The following is a 21043-nucleotide window of genomic DNA, read 5'->3' as shown; positions in this document are numbered from 1 at the left end:
AAACATAATACCATGATTCCCTTTGTTTTCTCTTTAAGTGTCATTCACACATTCACTGGAAAACCATCACGCAGCATGGGATCACGTATGACACATTTGGGCTCTGGAAAAGTCTCCTGTTTCACAGATCAAAGCATTGCGTCATTTCCCAGCTCCCCTTTTGTGAGCCGTCTCTTTTACCCTAAAAAAAAAAAGAAAGTTGAATATATGCTGTTATTTTGTACGTTTATTGTCAGTGACATGTATTTGTGCATATTCCCGTCCTGTGTTCCACATGATCAACATTGTCAAAGCGGTACATTCCTTCAATGGTGTATCTGCTTGTTGTGTGCACCTGCTGTCTTGACTGAACCCACATTTCAATGTTTCTCCTTTTTGATTTCTCCCGCAACAGGATGACTCCACTCAGCCAGCGGTGGTGCCGTGTTGTCAGCCAACATCTATTCCTCTCCTGATGGCTTGCACGGCCAACGTGAAGACCGTGGTCGCCAACCCCATCGTCTACCTGACCAACCTGGCTCATGACATCTTGGAGACCATCAATTCACTCGACTCTCCTCCACATCCGGATGTGGTGAACAACGAGGTAAGGCGGTCGGTCTCTGGTCTCATGCATGAACATTATTATTTAAAAAATAAATAAATGTAAGGGATACTTATCAAAATAAATGTTCATTTCAGAAGTAAAAACTTTTATGTTTTGTATTGATGATTAACAAATGTGTCGACATTTAGAGTTTAATTTGTTCTTTTGGGTGTGTTTCAAATTTTGATTGTGTACATGCACCTGACTTCTTTTTCTTTTTTCTTGCCTCCTTCAGATCTACGTGATGCACACACTGGCTGCCTCCCTGTCAGCCTGTATATATCAGTGTCTGTGTGATGGACACACCCACAGGTACGTTTCCCAAGCAACGGTTTTAAAGGTGCAGTGTGTGTAGGATTTGACCGCATGAAACATTGAGGGTGCAGTCAGGAAACCATCTGAAACTCCTGTAGGAGGCCGACGCGAAAGCGCATAAGGCTGTGTCTTAAGGCTGTTTTGGGGTTTGTCCCTTCTGGGCTACTGTAGAAAGGTGTGTGTGTGGCTGTAACTGCTAATTGGAAAACATACTTGTCATAAAAATATGTTCTATTCTATTTCTCCCAATGTATTCCCCTAAATGCTACACACTATGTTTTCATCTATTAACCCTCTAGGTTAGTCATCTTTGCCAGGATTGTTTCCCTTAGTGACATAATCAGCAACGTCATAGTGAACTTAAATACATAACAAACCTTTAGCTATTGTCAAGCCATCCATTTCTTCCAAACAATAATTTGGGGATCTAATCTTTGCATATCCCTTTTTACCATGGTTTAAAATTAAAATTCTTTCATTCAGCCTGACTCAAAAAGGATTTGAGTTCATAGTGGGTATCTACAACATTGCAGCATCTCTCCGAGCAAGCGTCTTTAATTCTTTATGTGACTTCAAGCGATGTTTGTCTTTGATAAAACTTTCTCAATATTCCACCACATTCACCTTGACACAACTCCATTAACAGCACTACCTGCCACTGGATTATTAATTCATCAAAAGTGATTTGACTTTCTCAGCATTAACATTTAAAAGACAAAATGCCGGCAACAAAAAAAACATTTTTTTAAATTTGCATTCTCTGGTTTTGTGTGTGTGCGCGTGTGTGTTTGTTAGAAGGTTTTCAGACTTATTGGAGCAGAATAATAAGATAAGGAGGAAGGGACATGACTACTGGTGGTAACCAAGCAAGAGGGTAATGAACACATACATCTTTAGTGAAACATTACAAATGTAATACCAAAGTGGAAAATGCTTTTAAAGATGCCTTTTGAGTATATTTTTATGGCAGGGGGAGACCTCCATGTCTGAAAAGTGAAGCCAACGTTGAAGGGCCTTAATCCTTTTGTACATGCTGTACATTCTTTTTAATGTACAGCATGGGGCGAGTCCTCTGGTTGCATAAAGAAGTCTGATTGTATAAATGGAGTGGCAGCTTTGTTCCCTCTGGGAGTTGTAAGCGTCTCAGGGGCTGATCACACCAGACGCCTTTCATGCGCGCCTTTTTAAATGCCACACTTTGTGGTTTTTAGGCGCACATAAAAGTTAAAATATTCTCAACTTTTAAGCGCAAGGCACGGAGTCGCACAGCTCATTAATGTCACACTCGGCCAAGGCAGCCAATCGGATCAAACAAGAGGCGGGCTTTATTACTTAACCACTTCCTTCCTGTTTTCGTGTGGTATGAACAGCGGAAGAATTCAAAAGAAGATGGCAACCATCGACGAGGCGCGAATATTAGCTTATGAAGAGCTTTCCAGTTCGAGATCGAAACCTTTTTTTAAAATATATATCGTGAACCCTAAACCTCAGTTTCTTTGGGTGGTTTTCCTCCGCATCCCATCCGACGTCTGCTTGAATCCATTTTGTAAATAAAGTTTTATAGCCCGGTTGCGCACGCAGGCCCGCTCCACAGGTTGTTTTGCCCGGCGCATTTTTGCCAAAGTGTTTTTGAAGCGGCTGCGCTTTTAAAAGTCATGTCTGGTATTATCGACACGCTCTTAAAATTCCATTGTAATGTTTTCAGTCGTCCCCAAAAGTGTTGTTTTCTGCTCGACTCTCTTGTGCCGTAAATAAGATGGCGAAAGCCACAAATCAATGGGTGACATCGCGGTGACTTCATCCACTTGTTGTATGCAGTCCATGGCTTTCGGCTGCTTTTTTTCATCCAAAAGCGCTGTCGTGATGTCATTTAAGACTAACGCGTTGAAAGTTTGCAAAACAAAAATATGTCTGTTTGGATATTGTTGAAATAGATTTATGAGAGCTGCAAGGCTTCTGTTTGTCATTCTTATTGTAAATACTTAATCAGATTTTTGGATTTGACAGATGGGTTGGAACATTGCTTATTTATGACACGTACATCGGTGTGTGTGTGTGTGTGTGTGTGTGTGTGTGTGTGTGTGTGTGTGTGTGTGTGTGTGTGTGTGTGTGTGTGTGTGTGTGTGTGTGTGTGTGTGTGTGTGTGTCTGTTTTTTTTTTTGTGTCTGTGTGCGTATTTGGCCTACAGCTGTGTGACTTCCTGTCATGGTTCTGCCAGATTACTTGATGTTATACAAAATACATTTTATTTATGCTTGACCAGACTGGGTCCTTTTTTTTTCTTTTTTTTTTAAAGCCGCAGTGCTGTGACCCCAGAAATAGATTTGCTGTAACCATTAAATTACGTGACAAAAATAGATTTTACTTTTAAGCTGGAAGACAAATATATTCATTCCTTCAGAGCAAGGTTGTTTTTTTTTGGCCTCTGTATTTCAAACCTCACATACCTCAAAGCAATGTGATGAAATGTGCACTTTTGTAATTTCCTTATCTGCCATTTTCTTTACACACACACACACACACACACACACACACACACACACACACACACACACACAGAGCCATCTGACACATACTGTTGGGAGTTGATCAGCCCAACTAAATTAGTAAGGCTATTTCTAATTTAACACCGTCTTTGTTATGGTAATTATGATATAAACTCTCCTGGTGTGTTGCTGCAGAGGTTTGATGAAATTGTGCTTCTGTTTCTTCCTCTTGAGTGTCGGAGAAAGAGAGAGGGAGAGTGTGTGAATTTTTTAAAGGGTATTTCAGGATGTAGGTTGCGGGGGTTGAGTGTTCCCGTCGAGTTGACAGTGTTTTGATACATGTTCTGCTCCTTTCTCTCTCTTTGACATCATGTGAACTTCAGGTTCATTGAGTTAACCGTTAAGAGAGCAGCTTGTAGGTACGTCCATACAAGGCCTAAAAGGTGTGTGTGTCTGTGTGAGAGAGAGCTTGAATGTGTGTGCATTAAGACCACAGTGACTGCCAATCCTCCATCTGATTATTTTTGAATTATAGAATATTTTCGCTGTAGGGTCTTTTGCTTAAAAAAAATCACACAAAAAAACAGTAGGACTAGAGTACTGATTCTTTTATCATCATGAAGCTTTCATCAACATAAAGCAACGTAGGTTGAAATCTTAATCTCCGTTCTGTTTTCTTTGGCTACACCTGTGGCACTAAGCGGTAATTGCCGTTGTTGTTGGAGCTCACTTCCCTAGAGATCCAAACGGTGTCAAGAATTCCCGGGAATGTCGCCAGAGACATCCAGGTTTTAATACTGCAAATGCAATGGCTTTCATTCCTTGGGATTATTACTTTAATAAACACCTTAGGAGGTAAGTAACATGAGAGGCATCCTATTAGACTCTCGACAGAGCTCGGCATTGGTGCAGAATTCAGAACAAAATTAAAACATTAGAAACGATATATATATTCACACCACGTTGCCCTATTTCTTTTTTTTTTTTCGTTTCACTTTCTCACAGCATTTCTTGTTGAATATGTGCCCTGGCACTGACTGTGCGTGGTTGCTTTCTTTTGTGTCCCACAGCCATGTGAACCGTTTCACAGGAATCGTGTATCAGAGTGTGCTGCTGTCTCAGAAGCAGCCTCTCAGAACTGTCAGTATGGATGAGTCTGTTCAGCCCAACACTTCCCCTGCACAGTGGCCAGGTAAATCAGCCAAAGCACTCATTCACTGCATGAAGTAAAAAAAAGCAACGCATCCAACAAAGCTGTGTTCTCAATGAGGATGTAAAAGGATGTATTTATATCTGTATTTTAAAAAAGTATCAGTAAGAACCTGGTGCTTAAAGTGAGTTGAGTCAAACTATTCATTGTAAATTAGGCATTATTCTCTTCAACATCTGTTCACTTTACTTTAAAACAAATGTTTCTGAAAGGTGAGAGAATAGGGTGTTTGCTGGAGACAATTCCCGCTCCTGATTAATCCACATTTCCTCTAGTGAGTATTTCCAGCAGTAGGATGGAGGTAGGATTGACTCAAATGAAAGTAGATGGCCCATGTCCCTTTATAATGTTGCCACCCAGTGCAACAATGTGGCTCATTGGTGTGTTTTGAGTCGGCATCAATGGCAATAGGTGGAAATGTAGCCTCTATACAAATATTCAGAATCTGTTCTTTTTGTTTGCCGTTTCTTGTCCTGCACCTGAAACTTGGGCTGGATGTGCACATATATATCAACATATGTGAACTTATTAACTTATTCTGGTTCTTCAAAACAGCTGTTTAACGTTGTTTTTCATTGGACATTTTATGAGCCAAGTTGAATATAATTGTCACTGAGGAAAAAAAAATTCATTTTACACATTTTAAATGGTTCTTCAAACGCTGTTTGTCTTTTCTTTTGTCCTCAAGTCTTTTCCCCCCTTTTGTGCCTCTCCAGGTATCGCCTCTCTGATTCGCCTGTTGAGCTCGGCGGGCGAGGAGAGCCAGCCGGGCTTAACTGTGCTGCTCTGCGAGATCCTGACTGCTGTCTTCCTCAGTCTGTTTGTTCACGGCATGGCCACTCACTCCAGCAACGAGCTGTTTCGCATCGTGGCTCATCCCCTCAACAGCAAGCTCTGGGTGGCGGTGTTCGGCGGAGGCGCCCGGACCCCTGTCATCGAGAAACTCAGCAGCCCAACAAGAACACCCCCGCCAGGTTGGAAGGGATTAGTCTGGCCAATATAGTTTTCTTTCTGACAGTCTGCCTGAGTGGCTGTCTCTCTGTGGGGCTTTTCTTTTGGAGGTGACCCAGTAGCTAAATCAAATCAGCTTTGCCAAATTTATTGGGTTCTAGTCTGTAGGTCAGAGCGAAATCCATTAACTTATTAGTATAGGAGTTGTTTACCTCACGATCTGCACTCTTCCCTCATGCTTGGTAGAGAGAACCTGATGTAATGCGACAGTTACACCTGTGTATTTGGGCATCTTGAATTACAGTTTTTTTATATTTTAAGGAAGATATTGCAATATTTAAAACTTGTCGTACATAGTATATGAGTGTGTGTATGTTATGAAAATTCACGAGTGGGGTCAGGGTGTGATGCCAGCTGAAATCACAGCTGCAGCAATTTATCAACCACTTTCCTCTCGACCACCCCAGCCTCACCGAGCGGCTCGGACAGAAAGTCCAGACGATTCAGGCTCCTGTCCCGCGGTGGCTCCAGGGACGAGCCTGCGACGGAGCGGGATGGCCCATCCAGTCCCAAGCACGGTCCTGTAGTGGAACAAGAAGCTGCCTCCATCTTTAAAGAACGATTTGTCCCTCCAGAGCTCAGCATTTGGGATTACTTTATTGCCAAGGTAAGCCAAAAAAATCAAATCTGGTTAAACATTAACCCCGAGTTAATCTTGAGTGTATTCATTGGGATAATGTTTTGCACGCAAAGTTCATAAATAACACAATTATTAGATTTTTCACCATGTTATAGTTTCTGGAAACAAACTAGCAATTATAAAAATCATCCAACTACGTTAATCAGCTACATGTCATGAATAAACCTCCTTTATTTTTTATTTTTTTTCCTTTGTTTAGCTCCAATGGCGCGTGTCTCCATCCTATTCATTGTCGTTGTGTATTTCAGCCTTCGCTGCCACCATCGGAAGGCAGAGTAGAATATGACTCGGAGGAGAGCCAGGACAGTCAGGATGAAGAGGAAGATGATGATGAATATGAAGACGTCTTTAACCCCAGCGCTCCCCAAAGGGAGCATTCGAACCACAGTTCATACAGGTAGAGACACACACACACACACACACACAGCACTGAGTGGCTTTTACTGCAGAGTGACTCATTTTCACCTGAATTCAAGATGAGTAAACCTGTGCGTGTTCACAGCTGTTTGTGTCTTTCCATTGATGTTGCCTTCAGTTGCACTGCTTTTTAAACTGTGCTCCACATTCAGTCTCTACACACCTTTATGCCCCCAGTTTGCAAAGTATTCATGCTCAGAATTGTAATCTGACTTGTGGTGGTTTATTTTTACATTTTTCTCTCCCTCCTCCTCAGTTGGTGTTTGATGCGACTGGCTATGGTTCAGCTTGTGTTGGTCAACCTCAAGTCCTTCTACCCAATGGCAGGATATGATCTGTTAGGTAAACTCTAAAATACTCCACACACACTTTCTTATAGTAACGTCTGTGTTGTAGCCAAGTGCCGCCCTATTTCGCACTGCCTGTCTTCTCTAATCTAATTGTCTTGTTTCTGCTTAAAACAGATCTGCCTGTGGGCTCTCCTCTTTGTCACGTTGTGCTGAAGACGCTGCAGCGATGGGAGCAGGTGCTACAGAAAAGGCTGGAGCTCTTCGGGGGCCCCCCTTCCAAGTACATCTCCACCCTCCTCCAGGATGAAACGGCTGCACCGGGCCCCGCCCTGCTCAGACACAAGGCCTTGTTTGAACCGTCTAACACCCCGTTCAGGTACAACCATGCGCCGCAGATCAGTAGAACAGGTTTCCTTTGTTCCTTTTTTTTGGGAGGGTTGAATTTTAAATGAATCGGCCTTAGCGTGTTTTGAATTGACAAAGCACTTATACCCTTCAGCTTTTAAACATCATGAATAAGTGATGCCGTTCAATTGATTACAGTTTAGCCTTCAGCACCAGATACATCTGTAAGGCCCATTCACACCAATAAAATGTATTTATAAATAGATTCAAAGTTGTTTCCTTCAGCTGATGTCACCCCTATTGATTTTCACATGGGCCGTACAGCCGGGATTTACTGTACGTGCCTTTTGATGCGTTTTGCCTTAAGCGCCAAATATGCAGAGTTTTCAGATCTGCACAAATCAGAGAGGATATCTTCTAGCACATTTTGTTGTGCTTCAGGGAATGGATTCAACTGATTTTAATTAAATGCGTTGTGTATTATTTTCAGAACAAGCCACCATTCAGCACTGCCCGTGAAGCGTCTCTGGCAGTTTCTGGTCAAGCAGGAAGAAGTGCAGGAGACTTTCATTAGAAACATCTTTACCAAGAAACGGGACCCCAATGAGGTACACAATGTTTACATCACGTTTACATCATGTCTACACAATGTTTACATCACGTTTACACCATGCCAACCTTCAGCATGAACCGTCTGTGTGGCACAGCTAGTACATTGTATTCCTTGCCACAGAATAACACATTAACTATTTTATGATTAAAATCCACAACATGTTCCTGTATATTTTACCTCCCCGCTGGTGCACTTGTGCTTTTTGTTGTTGTTCTGCATGCCAACCACGTGTATTGGTATCCCCTCTAGATGCATGTTGATGATTTTTAATTTTATTTCTAATAATTACACCCTGTTTGATTAACAGCACAATAATTCAGTTTCTGTGTGTGTGTTTAACTGCATGGTTTATTACTTGTTGTATGTTGTGTGTCCTTGTGCTGCTTCCTCCAATCATTTAAGTCGGGTGAGGACCAGACTGACATTTTGAAATGTTCAGGGATGGAGGAGACAGGAAACTATCAGGTACTGCTGCTGCTTCAGAATAATTGTGACTTTTGAAATTGGGGTGGGATGGGCACCAAATCTCAGTTCCAACCGAATTTGTCTGTGGCACAAATCACTGAAAATGTGATTATATTCTTTGATCAGATATTGTTTCTAGAAGTGAATGTTTAGTAGTGTTGCCAGTGATATTTAAAAACAAAATATCAGCGGTGGAATAGACATGTTTTACTCCTGGGGATTATAATCCTATAAATATATAAATGTCTTAGTTAAAAAAAAACCATCCAATTTGTCTAGTATATCAATAAAAAAAGCAGTAAATACAAAAAGAAAAAGTATGTATGGTCATATAGTTTCCCAGCGTGCTTTCCAGCATCATTCTGAAGGTGGTTAATTGTGAAAGCTAAATCTACACTTGATATTTGTACTTGTTTAACCGTGCATCCATGCACTTTGGTAACTCTAAACTAAACTGTGTGACGCATTTAGTATTAGCAGTACGTCCATTTTGTCAAGACCCACGCTTATGCAATCTTGTACTCTGTGCAGATGTTGTGAAACCTTATGAAACATCCCATCGCTGTACTGTAGTGCCAGAGGCACAGACTGTGCCGTGTATTAGGTATGAGAGCATGCACATCATGTGCCCATCTATTCTCCTCCTACAGTGGAATAGTAAATGTGGCCTGTCGCATATAATCTAAGACGCATAGAAACTGTGATCTTGACAGAGTTACAGTCCGCGTATTTTCTGGGCCATGAACTCTGACTTTTCCGGTCCGTGTTTGACATTAATCTTACACTTAGCTGTCTAAATATCCATGTGAATGGGAGCCCAAAAAAATATCTGAAATTGCACTGTACATCGACGCTTCGTAGAGGTTTTTCTAATCTCCTGGCTCTCGCTGTGCAAGCTGCCTTGTTGTAGTGACTCCATTTGGTTCAGTGTTAATTAACCCAGTCTCTCAGAGGACAAGCTATGAAGCTGAATAGCTTCTGATTAATGGGCCACACACTGTCGCTGTGAATCTGTGCCCCACAGGGATTACGTGCTCGGCGAAAATGGCAAACCACCATATTTAGATTCCTGCAACTCAAGTTGTACTTTATTCCATCTGACAGAAAGAGACATGGTCTTTTCCCCTTGAATAGATGCGGTAAAGACTTTAATTCAATCTCATGCTCAAAGGATGCCCGTCTCATTTTGAGTTGCATCAAAATCTTACATCTCTATATAATATGCATAGCTTCAGTGTAGCCTACTCTGCCACCGCATCGCCCCCGGAGTACCTCTATGGCACAGTGTGTGCCTGATGGTTGTGCTCATGCTATCCAGTGGCACCAACCCTGTTATGTTGGCCGCTGTGATTAACACGGTGGCTCGATGCCCCTCACAAGTCCTCTCCTGACCCCTAAAGGGAAGACAAACTAGCACGAACATTGAGCGCAACTATTACACCGTGTAGAAACCAAAGCGTAGGCTTAGCTTGATCAGCTCTGTCTTCTACTGCAAATATTTTGACACCTCATTCATCAACCGCTCGAATGGATCTTGTCAGGTCATTGGTTCTGTAGCATGAAGGGAAATGTTCTGTGTCTGATGTTATGGCTGTTTGTCTGCAAGAAATGTTTGCAGACATTTTTAATGGATTATGATCGAATTGCCATGGTAGTGAATTGTGCGTGTGTTCCTTCCTTTGTGCAGACTGAGTCAGACCAGGGCTCCACCGGAGGAAAGGCACGCATCATCCACAAGGAGTCTGACATCATCACCGCCTTTGCCATCAACAAGGTACAACTCTTGAACTGAACAACAAAATGTATGAACACAATGTCAGAAGCTGTGACGAGCATATTTATTTGGATTTAGTTTATGCTTCTTATGCATGGTAACTTCATGCTACGTATGCATGCTATCTTTATGCTACGTCCGCATGCTAACTTTATGCTACGTCTGCATGCTAACTTTATGCATCGTATGCATGCTAACTTTATGCTACGTCTGCGTGTTGAACTGTGGTCGATTCAAAGGAAATTTTTAGGAACATTAATGTCAAATATTTTGCTTCACTTTTACAGATTCAAAGCACACAATTTAAATTCATAACTAGTATTAAATTATTTTGGCGAACTCCGACACAATATCGTCGCTCCTTTGATGATGATGTTGTTACTTCTTTTTTTTATTATATATATATATATATTTATTTATATAAAGAGGTTTGCACTGTTGAACTCCTGCTTGAATAGCTGCTTATTTAAAGGGAAGGAGCGGTGCTGGTGATCAAAGGAAGGTGCACCTCGGGTCATGATTAAAGTTGGATGGTTTTTTTTGTGACCACAGGCAGAATAGAGTTGGAAAAAGTCCCATTAAGCCTCACTCTATTTCCCCCACCCTTATCCTCTCTGTCGACCCACTCACCGTCTCCCCCGCTTTCTGTCTCCGTTTGCCTTCCAGGCAAACCGTAACTGTTTAGTCATGGCCTCCACCCATGACATTCAGGAGTTGGATGTGTCATCCATCTTGGCCACACAGATCTTGACATGGATCGATGACGAGGATGCAGAAGTCAAAGGGTAAGAGAGAAATGTGTGTGTTTGTTTCTTTGCATGTGCATACTGCACTTGTTTAGACCAAGAGCTGTGAGAGTACACCCAGAGTAACGTCAACTCATTTTTCACCTTCATTCCAGCAGAGCTAAATTGAGTGTGGGCGTGGGGCAGTGTGATTGGTTCAGTAACGATTGTGTGGGCGGTCTGTATGCATCTGCGTTGTTTGTGTGGATGTGCAGTATAATCTATATGCATTTGAGTATGGCCTCTCCTTTGAGAGAAAGTGACCCAGGTCTGTGATAACTATACCTCATTAGTGTGCGTTGTTTTCATCGTCTGTGTGCATTTATAGAGAAGCTGTGACAGACAAACTGTTATCCAATAAACGAAACGATGCTGGCACAGTAGTGGTTGAATGTTGCTATTTTTATATTTTAGTATTATTAATCTTACCTTCTTGGATATAATTTTTGTAATTTCTTTCCATTTGAGGGATTATTAATCCTGTTTTTCTGAAGGAATTGTTTCCTTTTCTCCATTTTAAGGGTCATTAATCTCTTTTTTATTTTATTTTTTCATTAATCACCTTACCTTTCTCACTGAAATCTTCATCTGTTAATTGCTAAACTTGTCTCAAATATATCATCTCTGAACTCTTGTATGGTTTAGTTGTTTTTATTTCTTTGAAGACGTATTAAATACCCACTTACTCCTCTACGTCTCTGTAGTGTTGGCGGTGATGACTTCCTGGTGGTGCATGCGCGGGATGACTTTGCCGCCCTCCACGGCACCACACCGTACACTCACAGTAGCCCCGGCACGCCCATCAACATGCCGTGGCTGGGAGGGGTGCAGACGGGCCGGGGTGCAGCTGTGGTGAGCTCTAGATCTGGAGTTGTATGTGACTATATTACCCGAACCATTTGTTTGCCCCACCTGTCTTCTGCTTTTTTGGAACATTTTTCTAATTTCTGCGCTTGGTTTAAGAGCCGTGTGAGTGGGTTTGCATGTTTTTCGGCCGTTAACTGCAAACCGTTCATACTTAGCTGATGGACATTTTTCAAAGCAAGCAGCTTTACACTAAATTGTGTAAAGCTGCTTGGGACAGTTCATTAAAACGCTGAATACAACATATAGAAATGGGTCCGTTTGATGGGGCTGATAAGGGGCATGTAGAAAATGTAATGCTACGTCTGCATAGAAAATACATTTTACAATTTTTCACTATATATATATATATATATATATATATATATATATATATATATATATATATATATATATATATATATATATATATATATATATATATATATATATAAGCTTTAAGTATGTATATAAAATATGTATATCTATCTATGCCAAGGTTTTTCTTTTTACTCTTCAATGCTTTTCTGCTTTGATTGATGTCGTCTGTTGCTCTGGATCTGCCCTTCTTTGTCCTCAAAGCAAAATCCTCAAAGCAGTTTAAGTGACTTTAATTAATAATTCATCTTGGTCTGGACTCCGTTTGCCAAAAGCGTCATGGCCGCTAACATTAGCGCCCCTCATTGACTTACAAAGGAACGAAGATGCTGACAGCTGACAGCTCGTGAGACACCAGGACAAAAAAAAAAACTCCATTTTTATGCTTGTTGTCAAAGGGGAAAGTCTTTTAAATGTGTTTTTTACCGAGCGGAGAAACTTGGCATTAGCAGTGAAGATGGATTTTTATTCTGGTGGCGGCAGTGTCTTTTGAATCGAGTCAGTTGTGAGTCATGTTTTGTTGATATTAAACCAGCTCGCTCGCTGCTCTTGTTACGCGCACCGGACAGCAAGAGCCACTCTGCATCCTAATTATTTTACCAACCAGAAGGTTGGAGCAGAAGTACATTTAGAGGCGACGATGAATTAAATCCTTTGCTGTTAATGTCTCTGGGCCACCGGTCATAACACAAGATGGGAAATAGTAACTGAGCTACAGTATATTAAGGCGATGTATGCTGATGGAGCAACCATCCATTTATGCTGCCAGTTAAACGCAGCATTAAATAAGTACTTTGGCATAATGATTAAGATTAGCATTTTTCTGACCTTTTCTAACTACCGGTGAGCCCTCTTCAGCCATGCACCTTGCCACATAAATGTTATGGCGCTTTCCACATTTACATTAAAAGTTATTGACATCAATTAGTAGCAAGCCGTTAGTTTAACAGATCGAGGAAGCCGGCACTGGATTATTCTATAAGAAGAAGAAGAAAAAAAGGCTTTGTTCAACCGTCGACTGTTACATAGTTCCCTGTTGGAAATGATTTAGCATAATGAAGTTCTGCGTTGTTTTCATCGGATGTTGGCGTACTAAACATCTCCTCCTCCTCACTGTTCTTCTCCCAGATGATCAAGAGAAACATCAACAATGTGAGAAGAATGACCTCCCATCCCACGCTGCCTTACTGTAAGTACGTCTCGGTAGATTAACGGTACCATGCTGACATCACATTCCTGATGGAGCACTAAAAAAACTAAAAGAAGCCTTCAGGGGGACGATTACATCACCCCAAAAGTTTCTCATGAGTAGAAAGATGTTGTTGTTTTTTTCCTGGGCCCACTGCTGCTATTGATCTGTAAAAGTGAGCCCTACCTTGTATTCTCCAGTCAAGCTGCAGAGTTATGAGGTTTTTCGGGTGGAATAATTCCCAGCTGGTCGTCAGAACGGCTGTTGTGTGAAATAAACCGTTTCTTTCATCAGTCATAAAATGCTGGGAACAAAGAAATGTGGAAAAAAACTCACCTTGGGACCAGAATGAGATGCACTGTGAGGGAGGGGCTAGGGGGGGAGGAGAATGAGCTCATGGCACATTGTTTTGTTTTTTTAATATTTTATTTTTTATATCTCCAGACCTGACGGGCGCTCAGGACGGCAGTGTCAGGATGTTCGAGTGGGGTCACTCCCAGCAGATCGTCTGCTTCAGAAGTCCAGGCAACTCCAGAGTGACCAGGATACGATTCAACCACCAGGGGAACAAGGTTAGAAAGTCTCTCACACACACACCTACACACCCGCCTACACACACTTCAGTGTGAACTGTAAAATTGACCAGTTAAAACGGTTATCTTCCCCCATCCTGACATCCCGCCGTTCTCAGCTCTGCATTGTGTCGCAGACCCGTCAGAGCCTGTAACGTTTCCACGCTTTGTGCCACGCGGGCACAAAACCGGTGGGGAGTTTGGCTCCGGCACATTTTGTTATTCAGCCGGAGTGATTCAACGGCTCTGAACTCGGGCGCTCGCCTCCAAGCTAATAACTTTTTTTTTTTCAGATGGTGCCGCTCTTGTGCCAGAACCATCTTTATATCTGCCTGTTCTGGCCAAAAAAAAAGAGTGAAATATGCTTTAGTATAATTGGAGCGAGAGGACGGGCAGAGCGCTCGGTGTTGGTTATGTAAGCGGCGCTTGAACTCGTGAGGCTGTTGACGTGTTTCTTTTGGAAGATAATTTGAGCGCAATCCAAATCACCAGAAGGGGAGAAGACGGTTCTCAATGGGGGAGGGGGAGGGGGGGATGCGTTCCTGTCCGTCTGATCCGGTCATTTTAGCTCACAAGCCTGATATCTTCTCTCTGAATGTCTTCGTACAGTTTGGTATCGTGGACGCGGACGGCGGTTTGAGTCTCTGGCAGACCAACACGAGCGGCAACGCGCCCAAACCGTACCTGGTAAGAAAGTCCACGACCCCGTCAACGCGCTACCGTTACCACCTCCCGACATGTTTTGTTTTTAAGTTTGTGTCCGTCTAGACGTTCTCAGTGTCCTCACGCTTCCCCCACCACTCCCCCCTCCTGTCGTTTTTTATTTTAGTTTTCGCTTCTCCCGCCTCTCTATTAGTGTCACTATCAATACTCGTCTTCTTTGTCTCTCTCTCCGTCTCGGCCAGACGCTGCAGTGCCACAGCAAGACGGCTCACGACTTCGTCTTCGTGGGCTCCTCCTCCCTCATTGCCACCGCGGGGCTTTCAACAGACAACAGGTATGAGGGTCGGAAAGGACAAGTTTGTCTCCGGTGTTCTTAAAAAAAATTTCAATTCTGTTGTACGAACTTCTAATAAAGCGCCGAGTTATTTCCGATCGGCTCCACGGCGCTTCGGGGGTTAAAGACCTGTCTGAGGATTCACTTTTTTTTTTCCCACTCCACAGGAACGTGCGTCTGTGGGACACTCTGGTAACGCCCGCCAACAGCCTCGTCCATGGTAAGACGCAGCCCGAGAGAAGCACCTTGTACTCAGCATCGCGTTTTCTTTAGTTCCACCAATAGTTCGAATCCCAATTTCAAGAAGTCACATTTGGAAATTGGACTCTTTTTTTTTTTTTTTTTTTTTCTTCTAACAATTTATTGAATGCAGTTGATAAAGATCGTCTGTCACACTGCCGTTTATTTATCTACTCACTAATTACCATTCCTTTAGAAAACTAGCGCTATCTGTTGTGTGTGTGTCTTGTCTTAGATTTAATAAAGAAGAGATTTGCGTAAATAATATTAAACTATATAAAATGCATGTGAAAAGAAAATTACTCTATTTGAATCGAGATAATATGGTGATTATTAAATACTATACATTGTGTATTTATTTAATACATATTAAATTAACATGTTATTTGACATCAGGGCTGCAACCAACGCTTATTTTTAATTGTTTGTAAATGTTTTATTGATTTTCACAGTTTTATCCAACCAGTTAAGAGGATTCATGTCTGATTAAAATGTTCTAAACTCACCCGAACAACCAACGTTTATTTATGTGCAAAATGTATATTATTTTTTTGAGAAAATAATTGAGTCTATTGTACTAATAATTTTTTCAACTGAAGCCCGTCATGTTTTATGTTTTTATCCACCATGTCTTCTCCATTATTAATGTTTCTCCCTCAATTTTATTCTGTTCCCTCCGATTCATCCACTTTATGCTCCTCCATATCCCTTCCTCCCTCTTCTTCTCCTCCCTCTTCTTCCTCCCTCTCTCTACCTCCAAAGCTTTCTGCTGCCACGAGTCCGGAGCGACCGTGCTCTCGATGGCCTCCAGGCAGCAGCTGCTCATCACGGGTGGGAGGAAGGGCTGGATCAGCGTCCTGGAGCTCGCCCACAGGCAGCAGCGCCAGAGCTTCCAGGCCCACGACTCGCCCGTCAAAGCCCTGGCTGTGGATCCCACCGAGGACTGCTTCATCAGCGGATCGGCTGAGGGCAACATTAAGGTACTTTTGACTGCTCGGTTATAACGCGGCTGAAAACACTCCTGTTGAATACGTGTGACATTTTGGGAGACGTACTGAATATATGAAAAAAAAAATTTCTAGCATTTGTTCACTTCCTCAACACAAAGTGAACCCGCCTCACCCCGTCTCCTCCACATCAACATTCAGATGTTGCGTTCATCCGTGGAGACATTGAGCGCCGTCAACGTCGCTCAGAAACCAATGTCACGCGTACGATTTAAGCACCCGCTCGGGAAAACGGTGTGAAAAATGGAGACTTGAAGCGCCAGGTGAAAAGCAGGTCGGCTGAGAGGGAGCGAGGCGGGAGACGTCCGCCCGCCGTCCTCGTCACTCTCCAGGACGGAGCCGCCGCGTCGTGTGGCTGTACGAGAAATGCCGCAGTGCACATCTGCTTGAAATTCAAACGACTTTCGTTCTCGCTCAGGGGAAGAAGAAAAAAACTTCCAAAGCTGCGTGTGATGTTGCTCATCTGAAGCTGATTGAAAATTGAACATGGCTGAGCTGCGAATGTGTGAGCTTTTTAAAAAAAGTTTTTGATGAGAAGCCACGGAAGTGGAAGATTAACTAATATGTGCAGCGCCCCGGTTCTGTGAAGAACCTTATCAAAGGGTGAGGCTTCTGAGACGGGAGTGTGAATCAAACGAGGTGACGAGGTCGCAGATGTTTTAGTTCAATTTAAAGGCTAAACGGGGATGTAGATGTCCTAAAATATACCACAAACACCAAAGTGAGAGATTCTAACACTGTACTTGTGTTGCCTTTTCATCATCGACACACAAACAAAAAGGAAAAAACAAGAACGTGACCTTTTCAGAGGCTCTTCTTCCTGTTTTTTGAACCATCTCTTTGTTTTAAAAGCCTTTTCACGAGCTGCTAACGAACATGCGTGACATACAGACATTTCCCCAGAACTGTACAATTTCAGGACATCACCAAACGACACGGGCATGATCTGCACTTACTGCCCCGCACTTCCTCCAACATGGCGCAGCAGTTTGCTCGTCGTTTTGAGGAGTAATAAAAACAAATTGCACTCTTCCAAAACGCGAGGATGCCGACGTCTGTTGTGTCTGCAGCCGTCCGATGTCGAATGATAATTCAAAGAAGTATGGAATTATCAAAGTTGAAGTTTAACCGACGTCTTGAACCCCCACGAGAGGAGAGAATAGCGCTTCATCCTGACACATCCATCCATCTGCTGTTGGAATGAGATACTCTCTCTCCTCCCTCTCTCGTTCCCTTGCCCGGTCGGTCACTTCTCCTTATCGCTCTGCTTCTTTGCTAAGTTTTTATAGACGTTTACCTCTCCTTTCTTACGTCATTGGTTACAGAAATAACCCTGGGTTCAAAGCTCTTTAGCTGAGCCCCAATTTTGGCCTTTCCGTGTCAGGGAAAACGTCGTCGCAGAACAACTTTTTTCAAGAATAAAAGTTTCCTGCGCAGCCTCAAGGGAACGGTTCGCAGATTCCTCGCCAGACTTATTGTTTCACCTGCTGCACTGTTATAAAATAAATAATCTCTAAGCTCACTGTTGTCGTCTTTCCCCCCTTTGGGCTTCTCAGATCTGGAGCCTGGCCACGCAGTGTCCGCTCTACACCTTCCCAAACGAACACGCTCGCCAGTCATTGTTCAGGAACCTGGGCACGGGCGTCATGCAGATCGAGGTGGGGCCGACCAATCACATCTTCTCCTGCGGCGCCGACGGCACCATGAAGATGCGGGTCCTCCCCGACCGCTTCAGCGTCCTGAACAACAACAACCACCACGGCAACCTCAAGAACGACGTCAAGTTCATCATATAGAAGGACGAGGAGGTTAAAGCGTCGGAGAGAACGCCAAGTCGACTAAAAAAAAACAACTCAGCGTCCAGAACGCCGCGACTGAACAATGGCCGCCGCTGTCGTCAACAGTGTAAATGAAGAAAGGCTTTCGCGACAGAAGCAGGCGGCGGATTCATAGGAATTATAGGATTTACGACTGCAGTGGAAGTCGGGTGCAGTCACGCCAAAATAAACCGAACGAGAGACAAAAAGGCTGCTGCAGATTCCCCCGAAACCAACCGAACAGCACACGCACAGACTTTCCTTTTTGTTGTTTCGTGCACAGGAAGTGAAGTTGTAGAAGGAGCCGGATCGTCGAGAGACCGGAGAGTGAAAAGCCGCCGTCGCGTCGTCGTTCTTCGACGCTATCGCTACATCTTTATTAGTTCATATTAGATCGCCGGTCGCGATGCTGATGACGCACAGCAGAGCGCCGTCGACCCCACTCGGCACAAAGCAGCGAGGCCAGAGGCCGTCGCACAAGAGCACATCGTACCCGGGGCGTTCTCCTCCACAAGTGAGCCAGCGTGGTTGGGAAAAAAGTGGAGGACACTCAAACCACACTTTAGGAGTTATAGGATGTCCATTTGCACAGTCACTATTATCGTTTTTCGCGTATTACCGAACACAGGAAACTGATTTTCAGAAAGGTGGAAAGAATAAAACTTTCTTTCAAACTCTCTGAAGACTTAAACACCATGCAAATCCACTTTCTGCCGGAGAGACGACACCAGGTGAGACAAAAAGAAGACGACCCTCTTGGTATGACCGTCTCCTCGTCTGGCGGCGGCTCTCCGGCAGAATGAGAGCGAGCATTTCCCTCCAAAAAACACGTAGAGAAATGTGACTCCACAGTTTCTTAATTATTATTATTTTACGACCTGACTGAGACATTTCTACTTCTTCTTTCGCGCATCAAATTATTTGTGGTGGGACGTGTACGACCGAACGAGGCTGGAGCTCAGCAATATACATGCGATTAAACCCAGTGGTATATTTATTATTATTATAAGTGTCCTTAACCTCTTAAACAACTTCTACCATGCTGATGATATTGATAATTATTCAAGTTAGATTTAAGCTACTCAACAAAGCCCTCGTTGGGCGTGGGGCACCACGAATAATAATGTTTCTGGCTGCTTTTTCTCCATTTATTCATTATTTTTTAAATATTCAGCTTGACACCATGTAGCAGGAGACTTTGCGGTTGACAATGAGGGGGAAAAAAGGTTTTTTGAGTTAAACACGTTTCAATCAATACGCTCTTGTGTTGTGGAAATGTTTTCATTCCAATAACAACGCGCTTCCCTTTCATTGACTGCAAACTTTAATTTCCCACGTGGACCTTTTTTTTTTTGTTGATTGACAGCTGCCTTGGAAACACTATTGTTTGCCTTGTAGTAATCTTCATTTGTATTAGCGGCCTCTCGCTTTTTTCCGCCTCATTTTTGCCTCAATCGTAGGAATGACGTCGCCTGCATTTCATTCAGCTGCTTTGCGTTTCATCCTAATGCAGCGCGCTGCCTTCAGTACACTTGGGAAATGTAGTTTCAAGTTGGAGGCGTCGCACGATGTCTTCCACGTGAAATAGGAAGAGGTTCACGCCACTTGTCCTGTCGCCGTTTTAGTCTGAAGGAATATTAATCCCACCGCTCCTCCATCCTCGCCGTGCTGCTGCAGGGACACAGATGTACGTAAGCTTTGAATTCTGGGAGGATAAACTGAGGAAAAAGCTTTTTAGATAAAGCACATTTATTACAATTATGTATATACATCCATAAGCTAAGCTTCTTCATAACGAGTACATAATCATAACGACGAGTCGCCACTTTATGAAGAATGTCATGCTGACAAATACAGGTATATTTATGAAATATATGTTCATATTTAGGGTTATAGACGGAGTGACCAAAAGGCAGATGTAATGTCATTTCCTGCTTTTTTTCTTTTCTTTTCCTTCCCTTTCTCTCTCTTAAAGGGTCACTGATTCTTTCTTTTTTTATTTTGTTTATTTCCTGCTGTGGTGTAGAGCAACGCTCGTTTCCTCCACAAATCCAGTGGTGGGTCGATGATGTGCGCTCCTGCAGCAACTGGAGATGAAGTACTTTTTATCAAAGCGAAACTATATGTACTACCAAAACTGTAGAATAAAAATATTTTTTATCAAAGCTTCTCTTGGTGAACTTTTGCTTATTTTCATTTAGACTCCTCCCCGACCAGCTCAGGGCTGCGTTAGCTTAGCGCTGCGTTAGCGCAGCAGCGAGCGGATTTAGCTAACTCACTCGGTTTAACCAAAACGCCTAAAACTCAACTTTTTCCCTTCTGACCTCAATCTTGCAAATGTGAATTTCATCAGATTACTTTAATTTTGTAATTAAGATGACGTGTAAATCAATGTATTATATACAGATATATGTATCAGTGGAATAAAAATGTAAAATAATGATGTAACTAGTATTTTATTTTACTTTGCAAAATCTAAACTGACCAACATTAAGTATTAAAGTAACTTGTTCCGTTTGTTTCCATTCTGAATCACTTTACTTCCATTAAAGCAAACAAAACCATCTTCATAATTACTCTGATATGAAACGTTGAAAGTGAAATTGCATTTTTTTTCATCATGAACTAGTTTAGATGTAAACGTTGTTTACTCCTCACACAGCAACCACAATAAAACTAAAGTCTAAAAGGGATTTAATCAGTTATAGTATGTAAGAAAGGTTATAGTACAGTATTTAGAAACAACATATATTATTACTATGTCAAAAAAGTCAAGTCTAGCATGTCAAGAGTCAATAAAACATGCTATGTCAACATATACACACGTGGTTTACTTTATTGTACACATATTTTAATAATAAATATTAGATGCATTGCAAAACCATTCACAGTCATGGTTCAGGATTAGCCCTAATAAGGCCTTAGGGAATTGTGGGTAATAATAATGGACCAATCAGGTTAGGGCTTTGCAAATATGGACGTATTTATAATATATTCATTAACACATATTTTGAATCGGTCAAGGCCAGAGATTCATGAGATGGTCCACACAATAATTTACAT

At 42.4% G+C, this 21043-nt stretch overlaps 1 protein-coding gene across 3 annotated transcripts in view; it reads left to right on the top strand.

Annotated features, from left to right (window-relative positions):
- The window catches only part of LOC137805390 (dmX-like protein 1), a 49668-nt gene extending 29272 nt beyond the window's left edge, over positions 1-20396 (top strand). For 2 of the 3 annotated variants that reach the window (XM_068605288.1, XM_068605287.1), the window contains exons 32-51: positions 395-586; positions 822-898; positions 4458-4579; positions 5314-5571; positions 6016-6215; positions 6497-6645; positions 6922-7007; positions 7130-7331; positions 7791-7908; positions 8316-8378; positions 10066-10152; positions 10819-10937; positions 11642-11789; positions 13287-13347; positions 13792-13919; positions 14529-14606; positions 14825-14916; positions 15084-15136; positions 15919-16136; positions 17720-20396. In XM_068605288.1, coding sequence (XP_068461389.1) covers positions 395-586; positions 822-898; positions 4458-4579; positions 5314-5571; positions 6016-6215; positions 6497-6645; positions 6922-7007; positions 7130-7331; positions 7791-7908; positions 8316-8378; positions 10066-10152; positions 10819-10937; positions 11642-11789; positions 13287-13347; positions 13792-13919; positions 14529-14606; positions 14825-14916; positions 15084-15136; positions 15919-16136; positions 17720-17959 — 2691 coding nt within the window. In that variant the 3' untranslated portion in view covers positions 17960-20396. The remainder of the gene's footprint in view (positions 1-394; positions 587-821; positions 899-4457; positions 4580-5313; positions 5572-6015; positions 6216-6496; positions 6646-6921; positions 7008-7129; positions 7332-7790; positions 7909-8315; positions 8379-10065; positions 10153-10818; positions 10938-11641; positions 11790-13286; positions 13348-13791; positions 13920-14528; positions 14607-14824; positions 14917-15083; positions 15137-15918; positions 16137-17719) is intronic. The other variant, XM_068605289.1, reaches the window with a different exon arrangement.
- The last annotated feature ends 647 nt before the right edge of the window (positions 20397-21043 follow it).

This window comes from Clinocottus analis, unplaced genomic scaffold, assembly GCF_023055335.1.
Source record: "Clinocottus analis isolate CAN_PGR_092001 unplaced genomic scaffold, fCliAna1.0.p SCAF_7, whole genome shotgun sequence".
Classification (NCBI taxonomy): domain Eukaryota; kingdom Metazoa; phylum Chordata; class Actinopteri; order Perciformes; family Cottidae; genus Clinocottus; species Clinocottus analis.
Note: the sequence above shows the minus strand (reverse complement) of the source record. Positions and strands in the feature narration are given on the sequence as shown.